Here is a 25,690-nt window from a genome sequence, read left to right as displayed (position 1 = left end):
CACTTCGCCATACGATTTCAGTTATTTCAAAGGTCCTTACAGCCCAAAACAGCAAAATAACTAAAACCCACAATGACACTGGCCAAACTAATAAATACAGTAAACATCAGGATAAAAACGACAGATTATTTCCATGTTTTTTTCCACAATATATTACGTTTTAATTTATTATGTACGGAAAGCACAAACTATTTCTCTCGCCCTCTCTCACTCACCTCACAGCAGTGTTGCCAGACGTACGATAATTATCGTATTTGTACCATAATTTTGACCTCTGTACGATGTACGATCAATAATACCACAATGTACGATAATTTCAGAATTTTGTGACACCATGGTCGTTGTAATTATAGAGTTTCTATTCTCATCTAGCTGTGTGGATCCTACGCCTACCTTCATGATTGTGAGGAGACGTGAACGTGGCGTTACACATGTCTTTCATCCAATCTTACGTCTTCTCAACCAATCATCATAGAGAATGGCTCTCTCTCACGAGCACAAGTTAACTTTCCTGTCGCAACTAGGTCAGTTGTCTCAAAACTGAGGTTGTTAGTTTAACATAAAGTATAGAAAATGAGTGCTGAAAAGGATAAATAGCTGAAACATCTAGAATTAAAATACGATAATTTTGAGCTTCTGGTACGACACTTGGACATTTCCAATCTGGCAACACTGCCTCACAGACGCACACACATAATGTTACAGTTTGCACTTGCGTTAGCATTCGCGCTAATGTTGTTAGCGCTGCTCTGACGATTAACAACTTAAAAAAGACATGACAGCTCTCACACGCGAGGTAACAATGGCGTGGTCTTGAAAAAAATGAACTTAAAGTTTAACTGTTAGTAGAGATGATGCTGCCAGTCACCCTTGAGAGACACAGACGTGAGAGAGCCAGGTAAAGTCATACACAGTTTTTCTCTCCCTCACTCTTTCCGTCTGTCTGCTTGTCTTTCGGTCTGTCTAAACTTCATTATTAACGGCATTATTTTGCTATTAACAGCCCAAGCGTCGTTAGTTACTAGTTCTAAAATTACGTTTTGGAACTAGCAACGAAGCTGTTGAATGAGCTGCGTAAGAAATTAATCCTACTCACAATAGCGTTTTAAGGATAAAAACCGGACGAATGTATTGAAATATATCACTTGATCGATGTCTTGAGGTGTGGTAACTGTAGTATAAGCGGAATAATTGACTTCGGGCCGTAGAATTCTCCGCTTCGCGTCGTGACCGCATCACCACCTCGGGTGTGCATTATTTTCTAAGAATTCTACGGCCCGTCGTCAATTATTCCTTACATATACACACACACATGGGCGACATTAGGGGGGGGCAAGGGGGGGCAGTTGCCCCCCTGTGGTTAGTCATGGAATCCTCGACAGCCCCGCTGCAACTGCTTTAGCCAAGCTTAGGCTCGGTTGTACTTGGGAACTAGACGGTGCTATATAACCCTCAAACGAAAGCAAAGCAATTGAAGATCTGGCAAACTACCTAATGTGTTTTTGCAGCGTTGAGCAATGTAGCCAATCACAGACATATCTGTTGTTTCCGAACAAAACACTTGTCAGAATTCACTCACTGCTGAAAGCGCCTGATCGGTTTTTATTAAGTGCCGTTTTGTGCGCTCGTGAATCATCTTATGAGTGTAGACGCGATGTAAATAAAATATTAATTATGAGAGCTTTATTAATTATAACGGAATTTTGTGAGATCTCTATGAATTTTTAGTGATAATAAGGGGAGCGTGCTTTGCACTTTCCAGGCTATAATCCATTTAGAATTTGTATGAAACTTTCGTTTTTCGGCACATGTAAGCTGATGTGTTTTGGGAGTGACATTTGCATATTTACGCTGGGTTTATTCTCGAAATAACGGTGAAGCAATAGACGGGATAAAAATATATTTTCCCCTTCTCCCAAAACAACTTACTGTTTCAGCTATAAAATAGTTCAGTTTTGTATGTAATGGTAAAATGTTTATATTTAGTTTCGTTTTTTATTTAGCTAATTTAGAAAAACGCTTGGAGCATTTTTTATTCGTTAAAAATATATATATTTACCGAACAGCGCCCAGCGGAAGACTGATAGTCTGTTTGATCAGTTTGCCTTCTCAAATCATCACGACTTGCCTAAAATGAAATCTATAGATATAAAACAGTTCAAGTATAAAACAATGGTAGTTTAAACGTTACAGATACACGTGAGCTATATGCGCATAGTTTGTGCAGAAAGTGGAAGCTAAAGCTTGCAGGACATCGACGCACCAGCGCAATCACTTGCATTTTTTTCATTGGAAGCAATTTAAAATTATCCGTCATTTTTGCTCACAAAGTACGAGTAATACATCGGAAAAAAACGTTACAGCATTTTTATAAAATAAAGAAAACAAAAATTATGTGCTTTCTGCGGTCTGGTTCTTGAACAGGAGTGCTTAACAAAATGAAGCGAAATGCATGCCTCACAGACATAATAAATACATTTATAGAAAGCTTTAAATTATTACTTAACGAAATAAAACAAATCAAAAGCACAAACTCTTTCATGTAATCCGTAAAGATGAATTTCTCTCTGAAGGCGCGTCCAAAAAGGAGATTGCGACACTGACTCAGAATACACAAATTAATTAATAAATAATTCATTTATGTCCTTACTCTTTCCTCGACACATTCATTGTTATTTATTTTTGCCGGTGCTTGGGGTGAGTTTTAGCCTATTGTGTGCGCTTGAACGCGGATTCAGCTGCGCTAAAGCAAACTAAACGGTGTCTGAGTCGGTCTCAAAAGTGAAAGCGAAAGTGAAGTTTCGTGTTGTTTCCACCAGCGCGGCATTTTTTTTCTTCACCATAATTGATGGATGTCTAAATTATGAAAATAAGGAGAAGCCTAAAACAGGCCCGATGCCGGCCCGGGTCTGAACTATGACGTGAAAATTGGCCCGAAGCCGTAGCCCTGGGGTGTAAAAAAAAGTCAGGGCCCATCGGCCCGGGCTGAAGTGCAGCGCTTTAATTGACTGCTTTGATGTGCTGCAATACCGTAGGGCACTGTTTTAATGCTTACATCTGATTTTTTTTCTTGCCCCCCCTGACTCAAGAGTCAAATGTCGCCCATGCACACACACACACACACACACACACACACACACTGGCGCGGATTAACGCACAGGCTTACATAGGCTGCAGCCTAGGGGCCTCACGTGTTCAGGGGGCCTCGGATTGGCCAGACAATTTTTTTTTTTTTTTTTTATACTTAAGTGCGAACCAGGCACGGCACGGCGTAGGCAGGGACACCAGTGAACGTTAAATTAAAAACGTTATCTAATCACTGTTTAACCTAATAAAAATTACTGACTAATATACTGTTAAATTATCTGTGACTATACATAATATAGTACATTTTAATAGCTTGCTCTAAAATATTTTGTTGCATTGTAAAAAAGTTTCGGTGCATAGGACGGACTTCGCGATCGCTCTCCGTGGTTCTGACCAAAGAAGAGTGCTTTGGAATCTCCATTACGTATCATAAGCATCATTCCTGGGCTGCGGGGGGCACCAAAAAATCTGGGTCGTGAAAAATCATCACGACAGGCTACTAGTATAAATAACAAATAAAATATGTCTAAAGCATGTTGATATACAAAAGCAATATAAAGGTAATATAGGCCTAGACCAAATTAGCGGAGAAAAGGTGATCGCCCTCTCTCCAGTCTCCCTTCCCCACCAGTGATGCGCTGGTTGATCCAAAATGAGCGGGAGGCTGCGGTTACCCGCGGTTACGAGTCATCCAAAAATATTTCTAATGTTATTCGGGTCGCGGTCGGTCTGGTCGTTTGTAATAAAGATGCCAATTAAACCTTTGTAATTCATATTGCACTAGACACAATTTTCTTTGAAATACAGACCTATTTACCTTGCGTTATTAACTGTTAAATAAAGCTGAGGCGGAACAAAATGCCCGATTTCCCAACACGCTTAACTGAGCAATGCCATTGTACCATTTTATAGGCTACTTTTAAACGTATATAGCTCAGTAATGTTAGTTTTATGTATTTTCTGAGAGGGAGTGGGATTTTTGTTGGGAAAGACGGGTTAGAGACGCACACTTCGATTAGACTGAATAAACACATGCAGCACCTTAATTCTTAAGAAAATGGTTTTCCTAATAAATATTTTGATTATGTCCAATGCTTCTCTTTCTTTTTGGAATTATTAGACATGTCTTTTCAGATGCCTAGGTCTGTTTAATTTCCTTAATTATACAATTTCTAGCACTATTTTTAAACGTTTATTCAAGCAATAATAGCCTATATAAATTATCTCAAATATATGCTTGTTTAAAACCAGGGATTGAAAACGAATTCAAAGGGTATTTTTCTTTACATTTCCAGAGAGCTAAACGAACGAAATTAAACATTACTTAATAAATTTAAAGCACTATAAATTTGTTTAATACAACTATTAATATATATAAAATAATATTATTTGAAAACTTCGTTTTGAAGTGCATTCGTTATGTTTGCATAAGAAAATTCGTTAACCTAGCCTATTAAGTTGATTTAATATTCTTTATAATTTTTAGAAAAAGTTAAAAGTTAAGAAAAAAGGAATTCGCTTGTAGTGTTTATATATATATTTAGGGCCATAGGCTAATCTTTTTCTCAACTGTTATTACACTGTAGATCGAAATAAAATAATTCTTGATCATATTTAACATCGGAGAATCACTGACATAATTTAGAGTACTTCGAAAACGAAACTATTTAAATCTGTATAAAGGAAAGACAAAATAAACCACAACAAGAAAAAATTGTATTTTTCTTGTAATCAAGAACATTTCTTTTGACAAAATAACCTAATTAATGCCGAATCATGTTTGACAGGGAACTCATCTCCACCGCATAGCCGCATATAATCTCTGTGTCAGTCGCAAATATTAAACATGCGGGTCTAGCGCCGGCCCTGGCTGAGAGGCAGAGGCGCTGGCGCCCTCCTAGCAATGGCGCTGGTCGCGCTAGCATCCTGGGGTGGCAGAGACAAATATATGTGCATGGTGATGTGGGTCTCGGCTCTCTTCATGTCCTGGTTGCAGCGATGACTCCGAGACTGTACGTGCGCGTTTAAGGTACCTAAACAAGGACTGTTGCAACAGGGCCAAGGGCTGGGTTGGAAAATATGTGACGTCATTATGTTTTTTAATTTAATCAATGTTGATTATGAAAGTGAGCATGCAGTGAGCATGCAGCATGAGAAAGATATGATACATCATGAGATGTGCAATATGTCTGGACTCTGGAGACATGGGTAAAACATTTTGACCACTTCATTAAGTTTTGTTTTGTAGTCTCTTTTTTAAAAGATTTTCGTTTTTTATAAATTGTATCTTAATTTTGATGTTTTATCAACCAATTGCCTGTGTTTAATAAATAACAAGCAAATATATAGCAGACAATGTAATAAGGCGCCGACACGATCAGTTGCATTGCATGTGAACTGGAGGGCGCCGAAACTCAGCTTGTGCCTCACAGATTTGAGAAATATAGGCTATCTATTATAGAAAGTTTGAAATGTCTACTTTTAAACTAAAATATTAAAAACTAAAATAAATAGGCTTGCCTTCTCTCTGAATATGTAATCATATGAAATGTGCATTTCTCTCTGGCGTTCATGGCGAGACCACATCGTCAACTTCATCTTTGCTGCAACACAGAAAACACCAGTTTATTAATAAATAATTAAATGTCTCCTTGTGGTCTGCGCTTGAGTGCGGCTATATCACGTAAATGCTCATCTATCGGGTATATAGCCTAAGTAATGAAATTAATATAAAGGGGCGATTTGTCCAAGAATGGCTTGAATGAACAATTAGTTGACTTTAGTCGAAGGCAGCCCTTATTCCACATATTTGCAGGCCATTCTGGGTTGAGCCAGCGACCCTGAGTGGATTGAGCAAGCGGAATATTCAGAAATGCGCTCTCCGCTCACATGCTCTGATCGGAACAAACACGAACCACTGTCTGCTGAACTTGCGCAGAAACAAAGACAGGTTAGACATAACCAGCTTTTTAAAATTAACTTTTTAAAACTAATATTTAGACTATTTTAACACAAATTATGAGCTTACTGCCGATTTTTTTTATAATTCTTGACAAAATTAGAATATATATAAAAAAAATAATTTTTGGATGGGCCTGTTGAAAAGTGTGTGTGTGTGTGTGTGTGGGGGGGGGGGGGGGCTCACACATAGATCAGCCTAGGGGCCCCTGACAACCTTAATCCGCCCCTGCACACACACATATACACACAGACAGTCATTTCTACAAAAAAAAAATATATATATAAAAAATGTGAAAAATTTGGGAAAATTGTGATGACTGACATTTCACCATGTTTTTGATCAAACAAATACAGCTTTGATGACCATAAGAGACTTTCAAAAACCTCAGTGTAGTGTAATTTTTGATGCGACTGCATAATTAGACTCCTGTGCAACATCTGAATATCAATATTCATCGTTGGTTTCTTTCCAGTGTCCCACAGCATAAATGCACCATCTAACTCTGTCGGCAACTGCATAATTATGATTTACAGCTTACTGGGAGGATGTTTCAAAAAACAAACACAGCTCGTCTCTGCTGAGGGTGTGGATTTAGCTGGTAATTACCTGTGGCTTTTGGAATTACTGATAAAGCAACTCATTATCATGCACCCCTGAAGCTGCCGCTCACCCGCTGGGCTCTTATTGGCTGCCTGATCTTTAGGCCTCATCATTATTGGCTGGTGAGGTGAGGTTGCCCTCTCTAAGAATTCTCATTCCTGCATGCAATCAGATATGCTAATGAAGCACGCTGATGAAATGCACTGCAAATATACTCGGTTAAATATGACATTTTGTGTATTGCCCCAATCTTACCTTTTCTTTTTCTTCTCATATGTTAACTACTGTTTGTATTGAAAAAGAAAACAAGCCAGAAACGCAAATATGATTTTGATGCATGATTTGTTTTTCTCATCCAGCTGAAAATGCATTTTAATTGCAATTTCTTGCTATTTTATGCCTATGTGTTTAAGTGTTTCCCTCTGCTGTGTTTTTCTGCAATCAGAGCTGCAAAGTCAACAACAACAGTGCAAAATGTGTCTAATAAGCATTGGTGGTTTTTGAAAAATAAGCACTAACTGAGGCAAATAACAATCTTCTTCAGTTCTTTTATTAATAAAATCTATATTGTGTAAGTCTCTGAAATCCTTGACAAATAAGGTCTCAAGCTATAAGATGCCAGATTGCTACTCTAAAAGCAGAAAACTTTCTCTGTTTACCTGCGGACCAATGACACGGAAAGTTTCCTCAGCGTGAACGCAAGTGATCTCCAGCGGTTCGGTCCCAGAAATGTGGCAGAGCAAACGACAAGTCTGAAATCAGAATAAATGGCACCATTGAAGTGGAAACAAAACCAGTCATAAGTAGCATGGATACATTTGTAGCAATAGCCAACAATATATTGTATGGGTCAAAATAATCTATTTTTCTTTTATGTCAAAAATCATTAGGATATTATGTAAAGATCATGTTCCATGAACATCTTTTGTACATTTCCTACTGTAAATGTATCAAAACTTTGATTAGTAACATGCATTGCAAAGAACATCATTTTGACAACTTTAAAGGTTATTTTCCTCAATATTTAGTTTTTTGTTTTTGCACACTCAGATTTCAGATTTTCAAATAGTTGTATTTTGGCCAAATATCCTATCCTAAAATCCTATCCTAACAAACCATGCATCAATGGAAAGCTTATTTTTTTCAGCTTTCAGTTGATGTATAAATCTCATCTACACAAAATTGACCCTTATGACTGGTTTTGTGGTCCAGGGTCACATATTTTTGAAGATAAACTGCTTCGTAATGTAATCTTTGTCTGGACAATTAATATTAAATAGAACCACTCACCTCCACCAGTTGCTCTTTGTGTTCGGTCAGTGTGCCGGCATAATCAGCCACAGCCTCCAGGTTTCCATCCCCACCGGAGGCCTTCAGGGCCTGCAGCACCAGATGATCTGAATGCAGCTTCAACAGCTCAGTGGCTCTTCCCACTGCTACCCTATGAAGCTGAACAAAGAGAAAATGTCCAATGTGAACTGATCAGTGTTTCCTAAAAATTCCTTAAAGGACTAGTTCACTTCTAGTACAAAAATTTAAAGATAATGTATTCACCCCATTGTCATCCAAGATGTTCATGTCTGTCTTTCCTCAGTCGTCAAGAAATTATGTTTTTTGAGGAAAACATTTTAGGATTTCTCTCCATATAGTGGACTTCTATGGTGTCCGTGAGTTTGAACTTCCAAAATGCAGTTTAAATGCAGCTTTAAAGGGCTCTAAACGATCCCTGCCATGGAAGAAGGGTCTTATCTAGTGTTATTTTCAAAAAATTGTTTTTACAATTTATATACTTTTTAACCTCAAATGTTCATCCTGTCTAGCTCTGCGTGAACACTGTATTTTCTGGTTCAATACAGTCCCAATACTATCATCCTACATCTCTGTTTTACCTTTTTTATAAAGGGTGTTTAATCTTTTTTGCATGTTCACTTTGTATACATTGGGTCAGTACTTCTGCAGCGATGTACAGTATGGTTGATTTTGGAGTTGGAGGAGAAAATAAAATGGGAGTTTTTCGACATACCTTAATTGTCATGAACCTCAATACACAGAGTTCACTCAGAGCTAGACAAGAGAAGCATTTGAAGTTAAAAAGTATATAAATTCTTATTTTTTGAGAAAATCACTGATTGTATCGCTAGACACTTCTTCCTCAGCTGGGATCATTTAGAGCCTTTTAAAGCTGCGTTTTGGAAGCATTTTGGAAGTTCAAACTCGTGGGCATCATAGAAGTCCACTATATGGACAGAAATCAAAAACCATCATTTCGAAAGACATGAACATCTTGGATGACAAGGGGGTGAGTACATTATCTGTAAATTTTTGTTCTGAAAGTGACCTACTCCTTTAAGTACTGGTAATAATTGCATGCAAAACAAGACAACATTGTTTTAGCAACATACCTCAGTTCTTACAGTTTTTTTATTTGTTATGAGCAAAATGAGCAATACGAATTATGTGTGTATATGGGGGGCATTTACACAACACTGTTTTCAACTAAAAACATAAAACTTTTTATGTGTTTTTGTCATTCATTTACATGACAACAGCACTCTAGGTGCTTGAAAATGCAAACCTTTTCAAAACGGGTTTCAAAGTAGTTTTTGAAAACAATGTAAAATACAAAAATGTGAATTCCTGAAATCTGTGACATTTAGCGCATGCTTATTGCACACAAAAAGTATTCTTGTAGCTTTGTGAAATTACGGTTGAGCCCCCGATGTCACATGGACTACATTACCAATGTCCTTGCTATGTTTCTGGACCTGAGAATATTTCAGTTGTGTTGCCGTCTATGCAGGGTCAGAAAGCTCTCGGATTTCCTCAAAAATATCTTAATTTGTGTTCTGAAGATGAACAAAGGTCTTAAGGTTTGGAACGGCATGAGGGTGAGTAATTAATGGCAGAATTTTAATTTTTGTGTAAGCTATCCCTTAAAGTTTCTCAAAGCAGCTTTCATTTTGAGTTATCTTCAAATCTTTCAAGTCATCATGAAAGCTTTTTAATGTATTCAGTAAATGATTCATTACAAACTGATAAATCATGATTTTCTGAATCTTTTTGAGCCATTTATTAAAAGAATTATCTTATAAGAGTCATTTACTTTCTGAATCAGACTACAGTGCCTCAATTTGTTTTGGTATGTTTAGACAACACAACGTTCATTCTTATCTCATGACATTCAATTCAAATGCACAGCATGAGTAAATATGTCATGGCACTGTAAATTCAGCATAAGTGATACAGGATGGACGTCTCTGATTTTGTTTTAGATCCTTTGGCTCATGGGATTCAATCCCTGCGCAGAGCTTGTCACAAAAATCTCACCTCTCGCCTGAGATCACTGACACTCTGACAAGTCTTCAAAATGGAGAGCTCCATCTCGTCCGTGGCCTCTTTGGCTTTAAGCGATTGCTGCTGGAGGGGAAAAGAAACAGAAACAAAGGGAGAAAGGGAATTTAACACACTGCAAACAGGATGATTTTCAACCAGCTGAACGTGCACCATCCATGTTGAAGAGCCGTCAAGTTTCAACACAAGTGTCAGTGGCCCAAGCAACCTGAAAGATGGACTTTGTTAGACATGACAGTCTTTATCCGCAGTTTTCTCTTCAGAGGACAGGCAGACAGGTGGGTGGGATTGCTTTCAGACGGGATTACGACGGGGTGTCAACACAAACACGCCACAGAAGCCGTGTGAATGTTTGAAGCTCTCTCATCTTCCTTGCTTTACTCTGAGAAATCACACTGGGACTTAAACAGTCATTGCACTTCAGTGAACACACTCCGAATGTTTCTGTCACTGAAATGGTGGACAGGTAAAGTGGGGAACAACCCAGATATTACCACGTAAAAAAGTGTCTCTAAATAAGTTTTGGCTGATGACAGCAGAGACAAGTACATAGTCGTAAACATTCAAACACTGGTAGACAAAGAAGAAATAAGTGCAGTGCTTGAAGGAGGAAAATTCATATCCATGGTCCGTTTGTTGACAGTAACACTCAAAAATGTCAAAAGTAGAAGTTCACTTCCAGAAAGAAAATTTAATGATAATTTACTCACCCCCATGTCATCCAAGATGTTCATGTCCGTCTTTCTTCAGTCAAAAAGAAATTTTGTTTTTTTGAGGAAAACATTCCAGGATTTTTCTCCATTTAGTGACTTCAATGGGGATCAATGGGTTGAAGATCCAAATTGCAGTTTCAATGCAGCTCTAAAGGCCTCTACACAATCCCAGCTGAGGAATAAGGGTCTTATCTAGTGAAAGGATCAGCCATTTTCTAAGAAAAATACATACAAATTTATATTCTTTTTAACTATAAATGCTCATCTTGCACTAGCTTAACCTCACGCATTACGTAACGTAGGGAAGTACAGAGCCAGTGTTTACAAAGCGAACATGCAAAGAAAGTCAAACGCCTTTTACAAAAAAGGTAAAACAGCAATCATTTAAGCTGGAAGAGAAAACTAAATGGCGTTTTTAATCCTAGCGTACCTTTATCACATGATGTACACAGACGATGAACTAACCGTACGTGACCTTTCCAACGTGATTTCATAATGAGTAAAGTTGCAAGATGAGCATTTATGGTTAAAAGTATATACATTTTTGTTTTCTTAAGAAAATGACTGATTGTTTCTCTAGATAAAACCCTTACACTGTGTCCTACATACAGATTTTGTTTGAACAAGAACTTGTTCATTTTGCTGGGAGTGCACTACAGTTCTCTCTTCTGAATGGTTGTGATATTTCTGTCGCATCGCAGTTTCGCGTTGTTGTGGACATCCAAATTGTGGAAATCCTTAGCTGGGATCGTGTACTGTAGAGCCCTTTGAAGCTGCATTGAAACTGCGTTTTGGACCTTCAACCCGATGGCCACCATTGTAGTCCATTATATGGAGAAAAATCCTGGAAAGTTTTCCTTAAAAAATGTATTTCTTTGCGACTGAAGAAAGAAAGACATAAAGATGACAGGAAATTTTCATTCTGGAAGCGAACTTCTCCTTTAAATGGATAGTTACAACACAATTGGCTAGTTTTATAGGATCCCTAGGTGATGTAGTGAGGTTACAAAGGTGTTCTATAAATACAATGAGTGCTCTTAAGGAAGAACAAACCACTGAATTTAACTTAACTGGCATCAGTGGTTTTGTCTGAAAATGAATGAACTCGTATTTTACAAGCAAAAGTATATATTTTACTTTGTGTTCTTAGTTGTTTGTGGGAGAAAACAATATATATTAAGTTTTGGAGAACAGGAATTATGATCGTAATTTTAAAAGACTCAAATTTCCACACTAAACTATCATTTTGGTTCAACCTCTTTCAGATAAGTACTCCCCTGAACAGCATGTAAAACAAAACAAATTGTCACTTTAAATGCTGGTCTCTTCCTGTGTAAGTGGGCGATTCTTGGTCAATGTGGACCACACATCAAAAGTGTGGCTGCCTGAGATGAGAAAAACTACAGATGAGAAATAAAATGTGTCTGAAACATCACACTTTGACCAATAAATTTCCATGGCCTTTTCAGTCAGTTATGATTAATAAGTGATTCTTGAACTGCCATTTTTTAAATAACATTAGACGGTCTGAATCACACCCTCTCTTCTGAAACTGCAGCGTGAACAACGACGTGTGCGCGCAGCTGCTCATTTTAAACTGAACTGAAGCGTCGGGAAACACTGAATAGCACATAAAGCGTATACACAGCCTATACCAGTGTTTTTCAATTTTTTAAATTGAAAAAATAAGCTTTCCATTTATGTATGGCTTGTTAGGATAGGACAATATTTGGCAGAGATACAACAATTTGAAAATCTGGAATCTGAGAGTGCAAAATAATCTAAATATTGAGAAAATTGCCTTTAAAGTTGTCCAAATGAAGTTCTTAGCAATGCATATTACTAATCAAAGATTAAGTTTTGATATATTTATGGAAGGAAAATTGCAAAACATCTTCATGGAACATGATCTTTACTTTATATCCTAAAGATTTATTTAATAAAAGAGATATCAATAATGTATTTTTGGCAATTGCTACAAATATACCTGAGCTACTTAAGACTTGGTTTTCTATGACTGTGGAAACCCTGCATTTCATACCCTTCTATCTCATATTTTTTGGCTACTATTCATATTCGCCATGTGTTCTTGTGACTTCACAGTACTAGAAATGCCGAGGTCAGGGCTTTCTTTGATACCTAGATTTAAGGCAGTCACTATGGACAAATGCATAAGATTAAAAGTTTAAGTTTCAATTTTCCATTATGAAAAATTGTGAAGATGCTGACATTTTTCTGTATATGTAACATGAAAGAAAAAGTCAAAAACTGCAGTGACTCAATCTTTTTCCTTGAACAGCATTTTTCTTTCACAAGCTATTCAGTATATATCAATGAATACCATGTCAGTTAGTATCAACCTTCAAATTAATGCTGCTATCAAACCATATCATTTCTTTTTTCCCCCATGTTTTCTTTCTGTGACTTTTTCCTTTGTTTTCAGCTCTCTGTGGTTTAAAGAAATCAGAAGTTTTTAGAGTCAATTCTACCTATGCACAAAGTCCTTATTTTATGTTAAATGTATATGTATGTTACATGTATATCACACACAGAACAAATCATGTACAATCAATAAAAGTTGTCTGAAAAGTATGCTGCTGCACAATAAAAGCAAATGAATAGCTTATTCAAGAAACCAAAGACAGGAAGCAGGAAATAACTTCTATAGACCTGACTTATTTTTCTCAATGTATGTGGCACAGTGAGGGTGTGAGGTTCATGGACAGTTACTCCACAGGAGGAGAGACATGCAGAACATCTTTCACACATTGCACAACAAAGAAGTGAAGGAAGGACATACAAGCCATGTGAAAAGTCTGTGTGAGGATATAAAGGACACTAAATCAATTTCACACAGCTGCACTGGGATACAGTTTGGAGTTTTACTCCTGCTGTTACCATCAAGTGAAACTCAAGTCATACGGTGAAGGACTAGTCAGTGCATTCCCTAATGTGTGTATGTGTCCATCTTACCGCATGTCTCCATGTGTTGATGAGCTGTTTGGTCTCCTGACGTGTGATCTGGCAGAGCTGTATGATTGTCTCTCTCTGCTCGTGGCCGGTGTACGCAGAGTCTGTAAAGTCTTCGGTTTTCTCCACCAGAGCTTCCAGCTGAGCCGCTAGAGCTTCACAGGACACACAGTACAGAGAGTCTCTCAGACCCTCCACTTTAACCTGAAACACAAACATATAACCATCTGGTGAGATATTAAGATTAGTGATTCATGATATACCAGCTATTATACTTTATATTTAAAAGGTTTATCTGCTTAGCCCCAGGGTATCCGAGATGTAGGTGACTTTGTTACTTCAGTAGAACACAAACACAGATTTTTAACTCAAACCGTTGCAGTCTGTCAATCATATAATGGCAATCAATGTGCTCAGGACAGTTGGACATTGCGGTGGATCAGAGGTAAAAAAAAAAAAAAAAAAATGATATGAATACTGTTCAGTTTTTTGCACAGACTGATTGTTTCGTGTTTTAAGACCTCAATGTATCGTCACGAGCCGCAGGGTTTAATTTGGTTTTGTCTGTGTATGTTTTTTGACTCATGTGTTCAAAGCCGTGGGTCCCATTGACTGCCATTATATGACTAACAGACTGCAACGGTTTAAGTGAAAAATCTTCGTTTGTGTTCTACTGAAGAAACAAAGTTATGGGTGAACTATCCCTTCAACTGTTTCATCCAATCCATAATATTAAAATGATTCTCACTATCAGTCTAAATTTCTTCTTAAAATTTTGTAGAGCAGTCCAATAAGCACCAATAGTTGGTAAGACTTTGAAATGTTTTTGAAATAAGTCTTTAATGCTGACCAAATGTGCATTTATTTGATCAAAAATGCAGTAATATTGGGAAATATTATTACAATTTCAATTAGCTGTTTTCCATTGTAATATATTTAAAATTGTATTTATTCTTGTGATGGCAAAACTGAATTTTCAGCAGCCATTACTCTTTAGATATTCTAATATGCTGATTTGCTGCTCAAGAAAGACTTTATTATTAAAGTTAAAAAAAGCTTTTACTGATTAATATTTTTGTGGATTCTCTGATGAGCAGAAAATTTAAAAGAACAGAATAGATTTGAAATCAAAATATTTTGTAAAATTATACTAGATTTGAATATCAACTGAATATGGCTGTGCTAAAAAATATATATAATTTTTCTCCTTTCTTTATTTCAAAAAAGAAAAAATTTACCCCAAAATTTTGAACCACAGAATATATTTTTTGGACTAGCTGAACAATACTTTTTTTTAAAAGAACTCTTTAAAAGAGAAACTTTATCCATTAAGAGATTCATCTAAGTGCCCTTGGCCTACACCTGCACCTTAAAGTCTTTAATCCCAGCGTAGATGCTGACAGGAAGTGCTTTGGCCTCCCCACCGCTCCTTGTGTCAGTCACAATCTCAATGACTTGCTCCAGGGCCAGGCGCATACGCTGGAAGACTGCTTCTTTGTTGATCCGTGCCGACTCACAGTCTGGATGTCTTAGACAAGTCTGAGAGGCAAAGAGGAACAAAAATTATCTTCAAAATGCAGAGGAACAACAAAAGTGCAGTAACAGGGTGTTATTACACTTCACTACATTTTTCAGAATGAGAAAGGAAAACACTTTTTAGAGGAACAAACAAGCTTGATTATGAAAAAGACCTGGCATCAGATGCAAACATCATGGTACTTCCATAGACAACAGGCAACCATGGTGCTATACCTATGTTACATGTTACCTATGGTACATGTCTAAAAACTATGATATTACTATGGTAAAAACCATGACACAAGTCCAAAATTGCATAATAACATCACTGTACTTTTTCATAAGTGATTAACCATAGAAAAAGCTTTAACCTTGTAGCATTTATGTGATTCATGAGGTTTCAACAGTCCCTGTTCCTTCTACAGTAAACATTTAAGTGGTTGCTAAAGTCAGGGCATTATTTCCTTTTTTCACATAACTACTTCTTAATAATTATTCATAATAACTTCTCCTACTAGATCTAAATAAAAAAGACCCAATATATCTGAAAATAGAACCACTGTCTGATCTTGGACTCCCAGATGAACCAGTTTTTATATTCTCCTAAATATTCTTACTTATGCAAGCAGGTAAAAAAAAAAGTGAAATTTCAATATATAAAATTTAACATAACTTTTTATATTTAAATATTGCATTTTCAATGGATCAAACTTCAAATAAAAAAGCTAATTTTGAGAAATATTATTACAAAATAAAATATGTTTTCTATTTTAATATATTTTAAACTGCAATTTATTTAAGTGATGGCAAAGCTGAATATTCAGCATCCACAACTCCAGTTTTCAGTGTCACATGATTTTTCAGAAATCATTTAAATATGCTGATTTGCTGCTCAAAAACATTTCTTATCATTATCAATGTTGTAAAAAGTCATGCTTTTTAATCATTTTCAACTCTTTAATGTTCAAAATAGAAATATTTTGTAACATTATACATTTTTACTGTCACTTTTGATCTATTTAATCCATCCCTGCTCAAAAAAAACTATACATTTCTTTAAAAATAGCTTACGGACCCCAAGCTTCTAAACAGAAGTAAAGTATTATATAGATAATAGGACATTATTATATATAATATGATAAAATTCATGTTTAAATTGATAATATACATCAAAATACATGGTCAGCATGAAAGATTTGCTCATTAAAGTTATTTCTTACATTGGTATCTTAAACTGAAACTTTTTTGCCGCTCATTATTTCTGCATTAAACATTCACACCCAGATTTTTCTGCACAAATGCATGCCTAAGCGTGATTCATGCACGTGAATTGTTGATATTAACATCGTTTAGACAGCAGATGGTACTCTCTTCCACAATCCTACCTTGGAGGCTGTGAGGAGCATCATGGTGCATTTCTCCAGCACAGCACGTGCAGCGGCCATCCGAGCTCTTTTCTTTTCATCCTTCAGATCCTGAGAAATACAAGAATCCGCAAGACAAATATGAGAAAACGCGCAATGCCTCGAGTGCTTTCAAGTGTTTAACCTCAGATAACTTCATAGAGAAAATAAATAATTCCCTTTTAAATAATTACATTGCATTATCAATTTAGTTTAGTTAGGGTTTCCACAAAGTGCTTATCAAACTCATTTGACTGAATCCTAATAAAACTAAAGCTTTTTTCCCTTCATCAAATCAACTGCACTTGACTTGAATCTTAACCATCTGACGCAGACTGTCAGGAGATCTACAGAACTGAATTCATCCTAAGTGTTCATTTTTCAAGGTCTTGCTTAGAATGAAGGGTAAATTTGGTCCTTGGAAGAGATAGCACTGACATAATGCCTTCCACCGACACTGAGCGAGCCGGAATATAACTCAATAGAGCTGCGCTCACTCGACGCGCCGTAAGGCATTAGGGATTTGTGACTGACAGACTGTGTGTGTGCATGACGGAGAGAATGAGAGGAACCTGATCTCTCTCACCCCGGCTGGGAGCCATGGCTCACAAAAGGAGAAGTGATTATCTGTTATTATGTTCTTCTGAATAAAACTGAAAAGATGGAGGCCGCAGATTGGCAGGAAAGCTCTGCAGAGATAGAACGTGATGTGTTTGTGAAACATTATCAAACACATACAGAAGCTTCCCGTCTGAAATGAGACCGCCTTTCCTATCAGTTCTCTGTGTCATTCATATTCATATTACTACTCTCCTAATCATGATGGGACTCCGGAGGAGGCCTTAGGAGGAGGAAACGGCCATGCGCTGCTGGAAATATCAGCTGAAACCTGTTTCTGATGGTGGCTGGATTAATACGGCTTCAAAGAGTGATAGAGCAATCATGAAGGCCAATAATGGGCCACAATGAGATTGACAATAGTTTTAGCAGACTTTTGGACCTACACTACATATTCAGGGATGTTTACTATATGATGAAATAAATATTCATAGTACAAAAATAAAACAACACCAATATTACAAAATATAACATTAAAAAGTATATAAATCACTTGTTATTCTAAAGAAACATTAAAGAAACTGTAAAGTTACAGCAGGAGTCTGCGTTTCTCTCGCCTCCCCGGAGCCCATTGAGTTTTAACAGACCCCTAAAGCGTGCCGTGAGTTTTCTGGGGGGTAATTGAAAATAATTGGGGGAAAGTCACGTGCAAGGAGGCAATGCCTCCATTGCGATATGATTGGATATGACTGGTTATGTTCGGCTGTGCTTGGTTTATGCGATAAATCCCGCCTCTTGTGTTCATGAGTGTTTCACATTTTGTAAATCACTCTGAATGAACAATATAATGCCGCTAATGGAAACAACTCACATATTTGGATATAACCACTTTGTTATGACAAAATAAGACTTAAAATGGCATGAAAACATGATCTGTGAGAGTTTTTAATGAGTAATCAGCTTGGTGAAATTTGAAGTAAATCTGCGTTTGTGACCAATATTTACAGAGCTTTGATGACTGATGATAAAAAAAAAATAGTTAAAAGTTAACTATTAAAAAGAATACTTGAATATAAGTTCACAAATAAAATCTAGGGTACGACAGGGATAAAGGCCGCCTTTGATATAATTTTCCTCTAAACCACTGGATGCACTTTCCAAAACATCCGCTTTTCAAGATACACGTGTGATTTTGTTTGATCCTTAACATGATCGTGGGCAGCAGTGCTTACTTGATCTAATATTTGATGTTTTTAAAAATGTTGTAGATTTAAGTAGCAAATGAGAATCGCTAAAATTCTTGAATATATCTTGAGACAAAGGTCTTCTTAATGATTTTCAGTTTTGTTTCAGATAACTAAAACAACAATTTTTAAATCACGAAAGAATATGTAAAAGTATGGTATTTGGGGTAAAAAGCACCCCTGCTGTTGGGGCTAAAAGGCACAATAATTGACATGATAATTAATAGAAGGCTGACTTTTCTATTTGTTGACATGATGCAGTTGCAATCGAAATTATTCAACCCCCTTGACATGCAAGACATTTTGTTCCAGATAATTTCTTTTTCTAAAAACAAATCTACAAAGGCATTAGTACACTATTAGATAAAGTATTTTGATACACATTTGAGTAATTCTGAAAACATAAATTGATAAATAATGGGGAAAAAATCATATTGGCTCTAAACGTTCATGTTCAAAATTATTCAACCCCCAAAAGTAAAATTTGGTGCAGAATCTTTTATTATTTTAAACCACCAATGAACGCTGTTTGAAAGTGTTTAGAAGCGTTGATCACCTCTCTAGGAGGCCCCCCTTGACACCTAATACATTTATAAGATTTTTAAACAAAATAAACAACTTGTATGATTTATTTTCCCACAAAATCTGTTGCTCTATAAATGTTCAATAGAAACGTATATATTTTTCTGCAATCATAAATTTTGGGCACAGTGAAAGCACATTTTTTTCTTAGGGTGGGCCCCGTTGCACCCTACTGTTAAAATTGTTACTGCCTTCAGTTATTATTTTAATAAATGTAAAATGCTTAAAAACACTAACTTTATGAAATTTATACATGGCTTTAATAAACAATATTGATTACATTGTTAATGTAAAAACATAAAATAGAATTGCTGTTGTTTACTTTTTCTGATAGTCTAAGTAATGTTTATTTAACCAAGACAATGTGGCTGACATGAATTTACATTTGATTTAAAAGTATACTATTTACTAAATAAATATGATCTGAAAAATATTTGTAATAAATTGACTTCTTTCTACCAGCTGTAAGAGTGCATTAGTGTACATGTAGGACTCTTGTTTAAAAACCCATGCTCTGGATATCAAAATCAGCATCAGCTTCTGACAAACTCATATCTAATCTCCACCCAGCAGCAAAAGCAGCCTGACCATATGCAGGTATGTGTTTTTTGTTTCCCAATAGAGCATTGATAATGGAACAATTCTAGCATTAATTTATAAACACAGTTCTATTCCCTGATCTTGCATATGTTTTTGCATTGCAAACACACGCTGATATGAGCCTTGAAAGTTTGAATTTCTGTTAATAAGCAGCAATAGCGTTTCGCTCCATCCATCTGTTCTGCACTGCGGTCGAGTGTTTCTTACCCCAAAGGTTTTTATCAGTGGGGTTTGAGTGCTGCTGATTGAAATTGCAGTGTGCAGCACAGTTCAGTTCTTATAACTAAAATCCCTCTATTATCTTCTCCCCTCAGCCGACATATAAATCTACACAGGCTATACACATCTGCCATAGGAAATGTCCTTATCAGTGTTTGATTATCTGTAAAGTGAAGTGAGGGAATGATGGAGGGTGAACGGAGAGTGTGTGTGTGTGTGTGTGTGTGTGTGTGTGTGTGTGTCTATGTCGGAGGCCACTTACATTCTGTCTGTCTCCTGTGAGATGGGCAAACTCTACCATCTCGTTCCCAAATTGGCTGAAGATTTGGACAAATTCCTGAAAAGTGCTGACTCTCTCCAGCTGCTCCAGGGTAACCAGCACCTGCACACATACACAAAGCCCACGTATTTCTCACCTACAGCCCTGAGGGGAAAAAAAGTGTAGCATAAAGCAGTGTTGTTTTTGACAACCATCTTAGATTTAGTCTTAGTCTTAGTCTTTTGGACTAAAATGCTTCTTAGTTTTAGTCAAATTTTAGTCACTTCTAAATGTGATAGTTTTAGTCCAATTTTAGTCGACGAAAAGTCAAAAAAGGTTTTAGTCTAGTTTTAGTTGACGAAAAGTCAAAAAGGTTTTAGTCTAGTTTTAGTTTAAAAAAAAGGGGAAGATGTAGTCTTTTAACAAATTAATGTAGGTCAGTAAGTATTTTGCTGTTGGGTAGTGTCACTTATAAGTTCTGAAAATAGCAGATCTATAGTTCAACACAATGTGAGCTTCCGGATCGACTATTTTCACCAATAATTACAATAATGAAGGAATGTTTTAGAACATAAAAGACAAACAAGGATGGAATGCTAAAACGGCTTGCCATACTAGTATAGCAAAGAGTATTTAATGCTAAAACGGCTTGCCATAGCGTCAGATACTTTTTAAGTTTTAATTGGCATGCACAATAAGCAGAAATGTCATGCATTTTAAACGTCTGACGGACCACCCACTAACATTTTCGTCTATTCTCGTCTCGTCAACGAAAACTCACACACGTCTCGTCATGTTTTAGTCATCAACGAGCCATTTTTATCTCGTCATCGTCTCGTTATCGTCATGAAAAAAAGTGGCGTCAACGAAATGATTTCGTCATCGTCGACGAAAACAACACTGGCATAAAGGTTGCTTTCATAATGTGTTTTATTTAGGAATGAGCTTTATCTCAGATCCTAAGAAATAAAAACAGACTAAGCAGCAGACTGACACAGAAAAGAAGAAATGGTTAAATAAATTTGTTATTTTTGGGGGTTTTTTGCAGACAAAAATATTCTCGTAGCTTCATAAAATTACGGTTGAAAAACTGATGTCACATAGACTATTTTAACCATGTCCTTATTACATTTCTGGGCCTTGAATATATCAGTTGTGTTGCTGTCTATGCAGGATCAGAAAGCTCTCGGATTTAAACAACAATTCATCTTAATTTGTGTTCCAAAGATGAATGACAGGTTTGAAATGACATAAGGGTGAGTATTTAATGGCAGAATTTTTGGATAAACTGTTCCTTTAAACGAGAAAAATAGTCTTCAATTCTTAAAACCGCCATACCATGTTTAAGTTACATACATTTGAGGTCAAAAGTTTGCACACACCTTGTAAATTCTGCAAAATGTTAATAATTTTACCAAAATAAGAGGGATCATACAAAATGATTATTTTTATTTAGTTCTGACCTGAATAAGATTTTTCAGATAAAAGACGTTTACATATAGTCTGCAAAAGAAAATAATACTTTTAATAATAAACTAATTTTAATAACAGAATTTATAAAAATGACCCCGTTCAAAAGTTTACATACGCTTGATTCTTAATACTGTGTTGTTCCCTGAATGATCCACAGCTGGGTTTTTTGTTTAGTGGTAGTTGTTCATGAGTCCCTTGTTTGTCCTGAAATGTTAAACTGCACACTGTTTTTCAGAAAAATCCTTCAGGTCCCACAAATTCTTTGGTTTTTCATGATTTTAACCCTTTCCCACAATGACTGTATGATTTTGAGATCCATGTTTTCATAATGAGGACAACTGAGGGACTCATATGCAACTATTACAGAAGGTTCAAACACTCAATGATGTTTCAGAGGGACAAACAATGCATTTTTCCTGCTTCACGCTGCAAAACGAGCCAGGGGTGAAAACTTTTGAACAGAATGAAGATGTGTGCATTTTTCTCTTTTTTTCCCTAAATAACATATTTTTTATTTAGTACTACCCTTCAGAAGCAACAGAAGATAGTTACATGTTTTATAGAAGACAAAATAAGTAAAATTTACCCTGATCCTCAAATTTAAAATGTTTTCACCCCCTGGCTTAATGCATTTTGTTTCCTTCTGGAGCATCAGTGAGTGTTTGAACCTTCTGTAATAGTTGCATATGTATCTCTCAGTTGTCCTCAGTGTGAAAAGATTGATCTCAATATCATACAGTCATTGCTGGAAAGGGTTCAAACACACAAAAATGCTGAAAAACCAAAGAATTTGTTCTGAAGAACAGCGGGCAATTTAACTGTTCAGGACAAACAAGGGACTCATGAATAACTATCACTAAACAAAAAACAAAAAACCCAGCTGTGGATCATTCAGGTAACAACACAGTATTAAGAATCAAGTGTATGTAAACTTTTGAACAAGGTCATTTTTATAAATTCAGCTATTATTTTCTCTTGTGGACTATATGTAAACATCTTTTATGTGAAATATCTTACTCAGGTCAGTACTAATTAAAAAAAATAACATGCATTTTGCATGATTCCTCTTATTTTGGTCAAATAATAAACATTTTGCTGATTCTACAAGGTGTATGTAAACTTTTGACCTCAACTGTATTAGTATTGTTCATACATGCTGAGTCACACACACAGAAACTGTGTTTAAAGAGCACAGCATTAGTATGTGTAGGAAAGCAAACTCTTATATGTAACGATAGGCTCAGCGGAAGTGGTCTGAGACACTCACATGGGAGAAAATTGATAAGGGAAGCCTCTATTTGAGGTTAGCTAGCTAGGAGTGGGCGTTATCAGGCATGGTCAGGGACAAATTCAATTGTGTTCCTCTCTAATGGAGAGCTGTTCTGCTGCCTGGCCGTCCAAACATCACTAACTGGACATGATTAGCTCCAGATCTGAGAGCACAAACAGGCGCACACACATACACACTGTCCACTTTCTCATCTCACCGACATGGATGTTAAGACAGGCCTCCTACTTTATCCTGTGTCTCTTCAATTATCTCCAGAGCAGAAGGACTCTAAATATGTGGCCATGCAGCGATAGTATCTGAGCCTATGTGTGCACCTGTGTACTCTTGTACTTGACAGGAAAAGATGAGTGCCACATTGAGTGCTTGTAAAGGCCAGTGCACAAGTACTTGGACCCAGCAGACAATACGTACTTTGTTGCGAGAGCTTATGATTTGTTTGATAACGATGCAGTCTGCAAGCACCAGGACTTTGGTAACAGAGGAGAGCAGCATGCGAGCAGCTTTCACCATGCCAGTCCTGTCACTAAACACCGTGCTGCGTCCATCACCCTCACACTGCTCCAGATTGGACACATCCGTCAGTTGAGCTATGGCAGTGCCTGAAAATCACAAACACAAGAGAAGTGCACATACAAGTTCAGATGCAATAACAAGATATTGTTGTTGAAGTTTAACTGGTCTCATTATAGACTGAATGATGCCGCAAATCATGTAGATTGTTAAGAAGAGGTGTGTTATTACTTCTCTAAGTGAACAGACTTAAGATTTCTGCCTTAAGGACAAGATAAAATCCTTAACTGAACCATATGTAGAGAATATTATACATTCTCTATTTAGAATATCTATTAATAGAGACTTGAGGGTGGCTAACTGACTTGAGCAAGTAAACAACCATATGGAAACCAGCCAGGTATTGTAAGCAACTACAAAAAACATTAAGAAACACTCCAAATGAGTTAGGGTTGGACGATATGACCTAAAATCAAAACCATCAAAACCAAATCAAAGGTCATACATGTCCGTATAATGCCAACTACATATGCAGTAGTATGTTTCTAATGGGGAAAGTATTAACAGGATAATAAAAAACAAAGTAACAAAATTACATTGGTTAAAGGTTACAAATATAAGTTTCGATTACTTTTCGATTAATCATCTAGCCTTAAAATGAGAACATTTTCTTAAAAAAATAAAAAATAAAATAAAAGTATATTATAATAACTATTATTATTATCTAAATATATACAAATATCTAAAATGGGGAAACTATAAACAGGATAAAAATAAATAAATAAATAAATAACCGACATAGTATAATTACATCGGTAAGAGGTTCTGAATATCGATTACTTTGATTAATCGTCTAGCCCTAAAATGAGTACATTACATTTTCTTCTTCTTCAAAAAAATATATAATATAATTTTATATAAAAACATAAAAACATATAAAATGGGAAAGTATTAAAAGGATTAAAAAAACAAAATAACTGACATAGTAAAATTACATCGGTTAGAGGTTCCAAATTTTGGTTTTGATTACTTTTCGAATAATCGTCCAGCCCTAAAATGAGTACATTACATTTTCTTAAAATAAAAAATAAAATAATAATATAATTTGGAATAAATATATTAAAATATATAAAATAAGGAAGTATTAACAGGATAAAAAAAAAATCTAAATAACCGACATCGGAAAATTACATCGGTTAGAAGTTCAAAATTTTGGTTTTGATCACTTTTCTAATAATCGTCCAGCCCTAAAATGAGTACATTACATTTTCTTAAAAAAATAAAATAATAAAATAATAATATAATTTCATATAAATATCTAAGTGTATATAAAATGGGAACGTATTAACAGGATAAAAAAAATCTAAATAACCGACATCAGAAAATTAAATTGGTTAGAGGTTCCAAATTTTGCTTTTGATTACTTTTCGAATAATCGTCCAGCCCTAAAATGAGTACATTACACTTTCTCCAAAAAAAAAAGTATAATATAATTTGATATAAATATATAAAAATATATAAAATGGGAAAGTATTAACAGGATTCAAAAAACAAAATAACCGACATCGGAAAATTTAGTTTTGATTAATTTTCGAAATATTATATTATATTATAAGTCATAAATATTATACACATATATGGTAAGAATGTTTCACAGTTTTAGTCTCTTTGGATTTATTTGATAAAAAAAAAAAATCGACCAGTATTATTGTGAAATATTATTACCATTTAAAATAACTCTTTTCCTTTTTAATATATTTTAAAATAATGCCTGTGACGGTAAAGCTAAGTTTTAGCATCATTACTCCAGTCTTCAGTGTCACATTATCCTTCAGAAATCATTCTAATATGCTGATTTGCAAATTTTCACATATAAGAAACTAACCCAAACCACAGTTTAAGAAATGTTTTAGAATAAAAATAAAAATAAACTAAATATATATTTTAATATATTATATATTTTAAATGGTAATAATATTTCACAATAATACTGGTCGATTTTTTTTTATCAAATTTTATTCTCTGATAGGACAGTGGAGACATGACAGGAAGCGAATGGGAGATAGAGATGGGGGGCGGGATCGGGAAAGGTCCACGAGGCGGGACTCGACCACAGGACACCCGAGGCGCAACTGCACCACATGTCGGCGCACTGCCCACCAGGCCATTGGCGCCGACATAAAAAAAAATATATAGTAATTTTATGAAGCATTTTTCCTTCTCAGAACACGAAAAATAAGTTTGTCAGATTTAGCAAACTTCTTATTAAAAATATGTTTGTCAGATTTAGCCAACTTCTTGAAACATATTTTTTAAATCTGTCCCCAAAATATAGCTAGAATAGGCCACA

The 25,690-nt window shown here is 35.8% G+C and overlaps 1 protein-coding gene across 1 annotated transcript in view; it reads right to left on the bottom strand.

The window, feature by feature from the left end:
* Positions 1–25,508, bottom strand: part of LOC141290215 (alpha-catulin-like) — a 26,557-nt gene extending 1,049 nt beyond the window's left edge. Inside the window, exons 1-9 of the mRNA XM_073822411.1 lie at positions 25,382–25,508; positions 23,242–23,429; positions 20,070–20,189; positions 16,587–16,676; positions 15,052–15,222; positions 13,687–13,887; positions 9,977–10,066; positions 7,940–8,098; positions 7,309–7,401 (exon numbers count right to left, since the gene is read on the bottom strand). Coding sequence (XP_073678512.1) covers positions 7,309–7,401; positions 7,940–8,098; positions 9,977–10,066; positions 13,687–13,887; positions 15,052–15,222; positions 16,587–16,676; positions 20,070–20,189; positions 23,242–23,429; positions 25,382–25,508 — 1,239 coding nt within the window. The remainder of the gene's footprint in view (positions 1–7,308; positions 7,402–7,939; positions 8,099–9,976; positions 10,067–13,686; positions 13,888–15,051; positions 15,223–16,586; positions 16,677–20,069; positions 20,190–23,241; positions 23,430–25,381) is intronic.
* Between the last annotated feature and the right edge of the window lie 182 nt (positions 25,509–25,690).

This window comes from Garra rufa, chromosome 17 (assembly GCF_049309525.1).
Source record: "Garra rufa chromosome 17, GarRuf1.0, whole genome shotgun sequence".
NCBI lineage: Eukaryota > Metazoa > Chordata > Actinopteri > Cypriniformes > Cyprinidae > Garra > Garra rufa.
The sequence above is the reverse complement of the archived record's forward strand: the minus strand, read 5'-3'. Positions and strand labels throughout refer to the sequence as shown.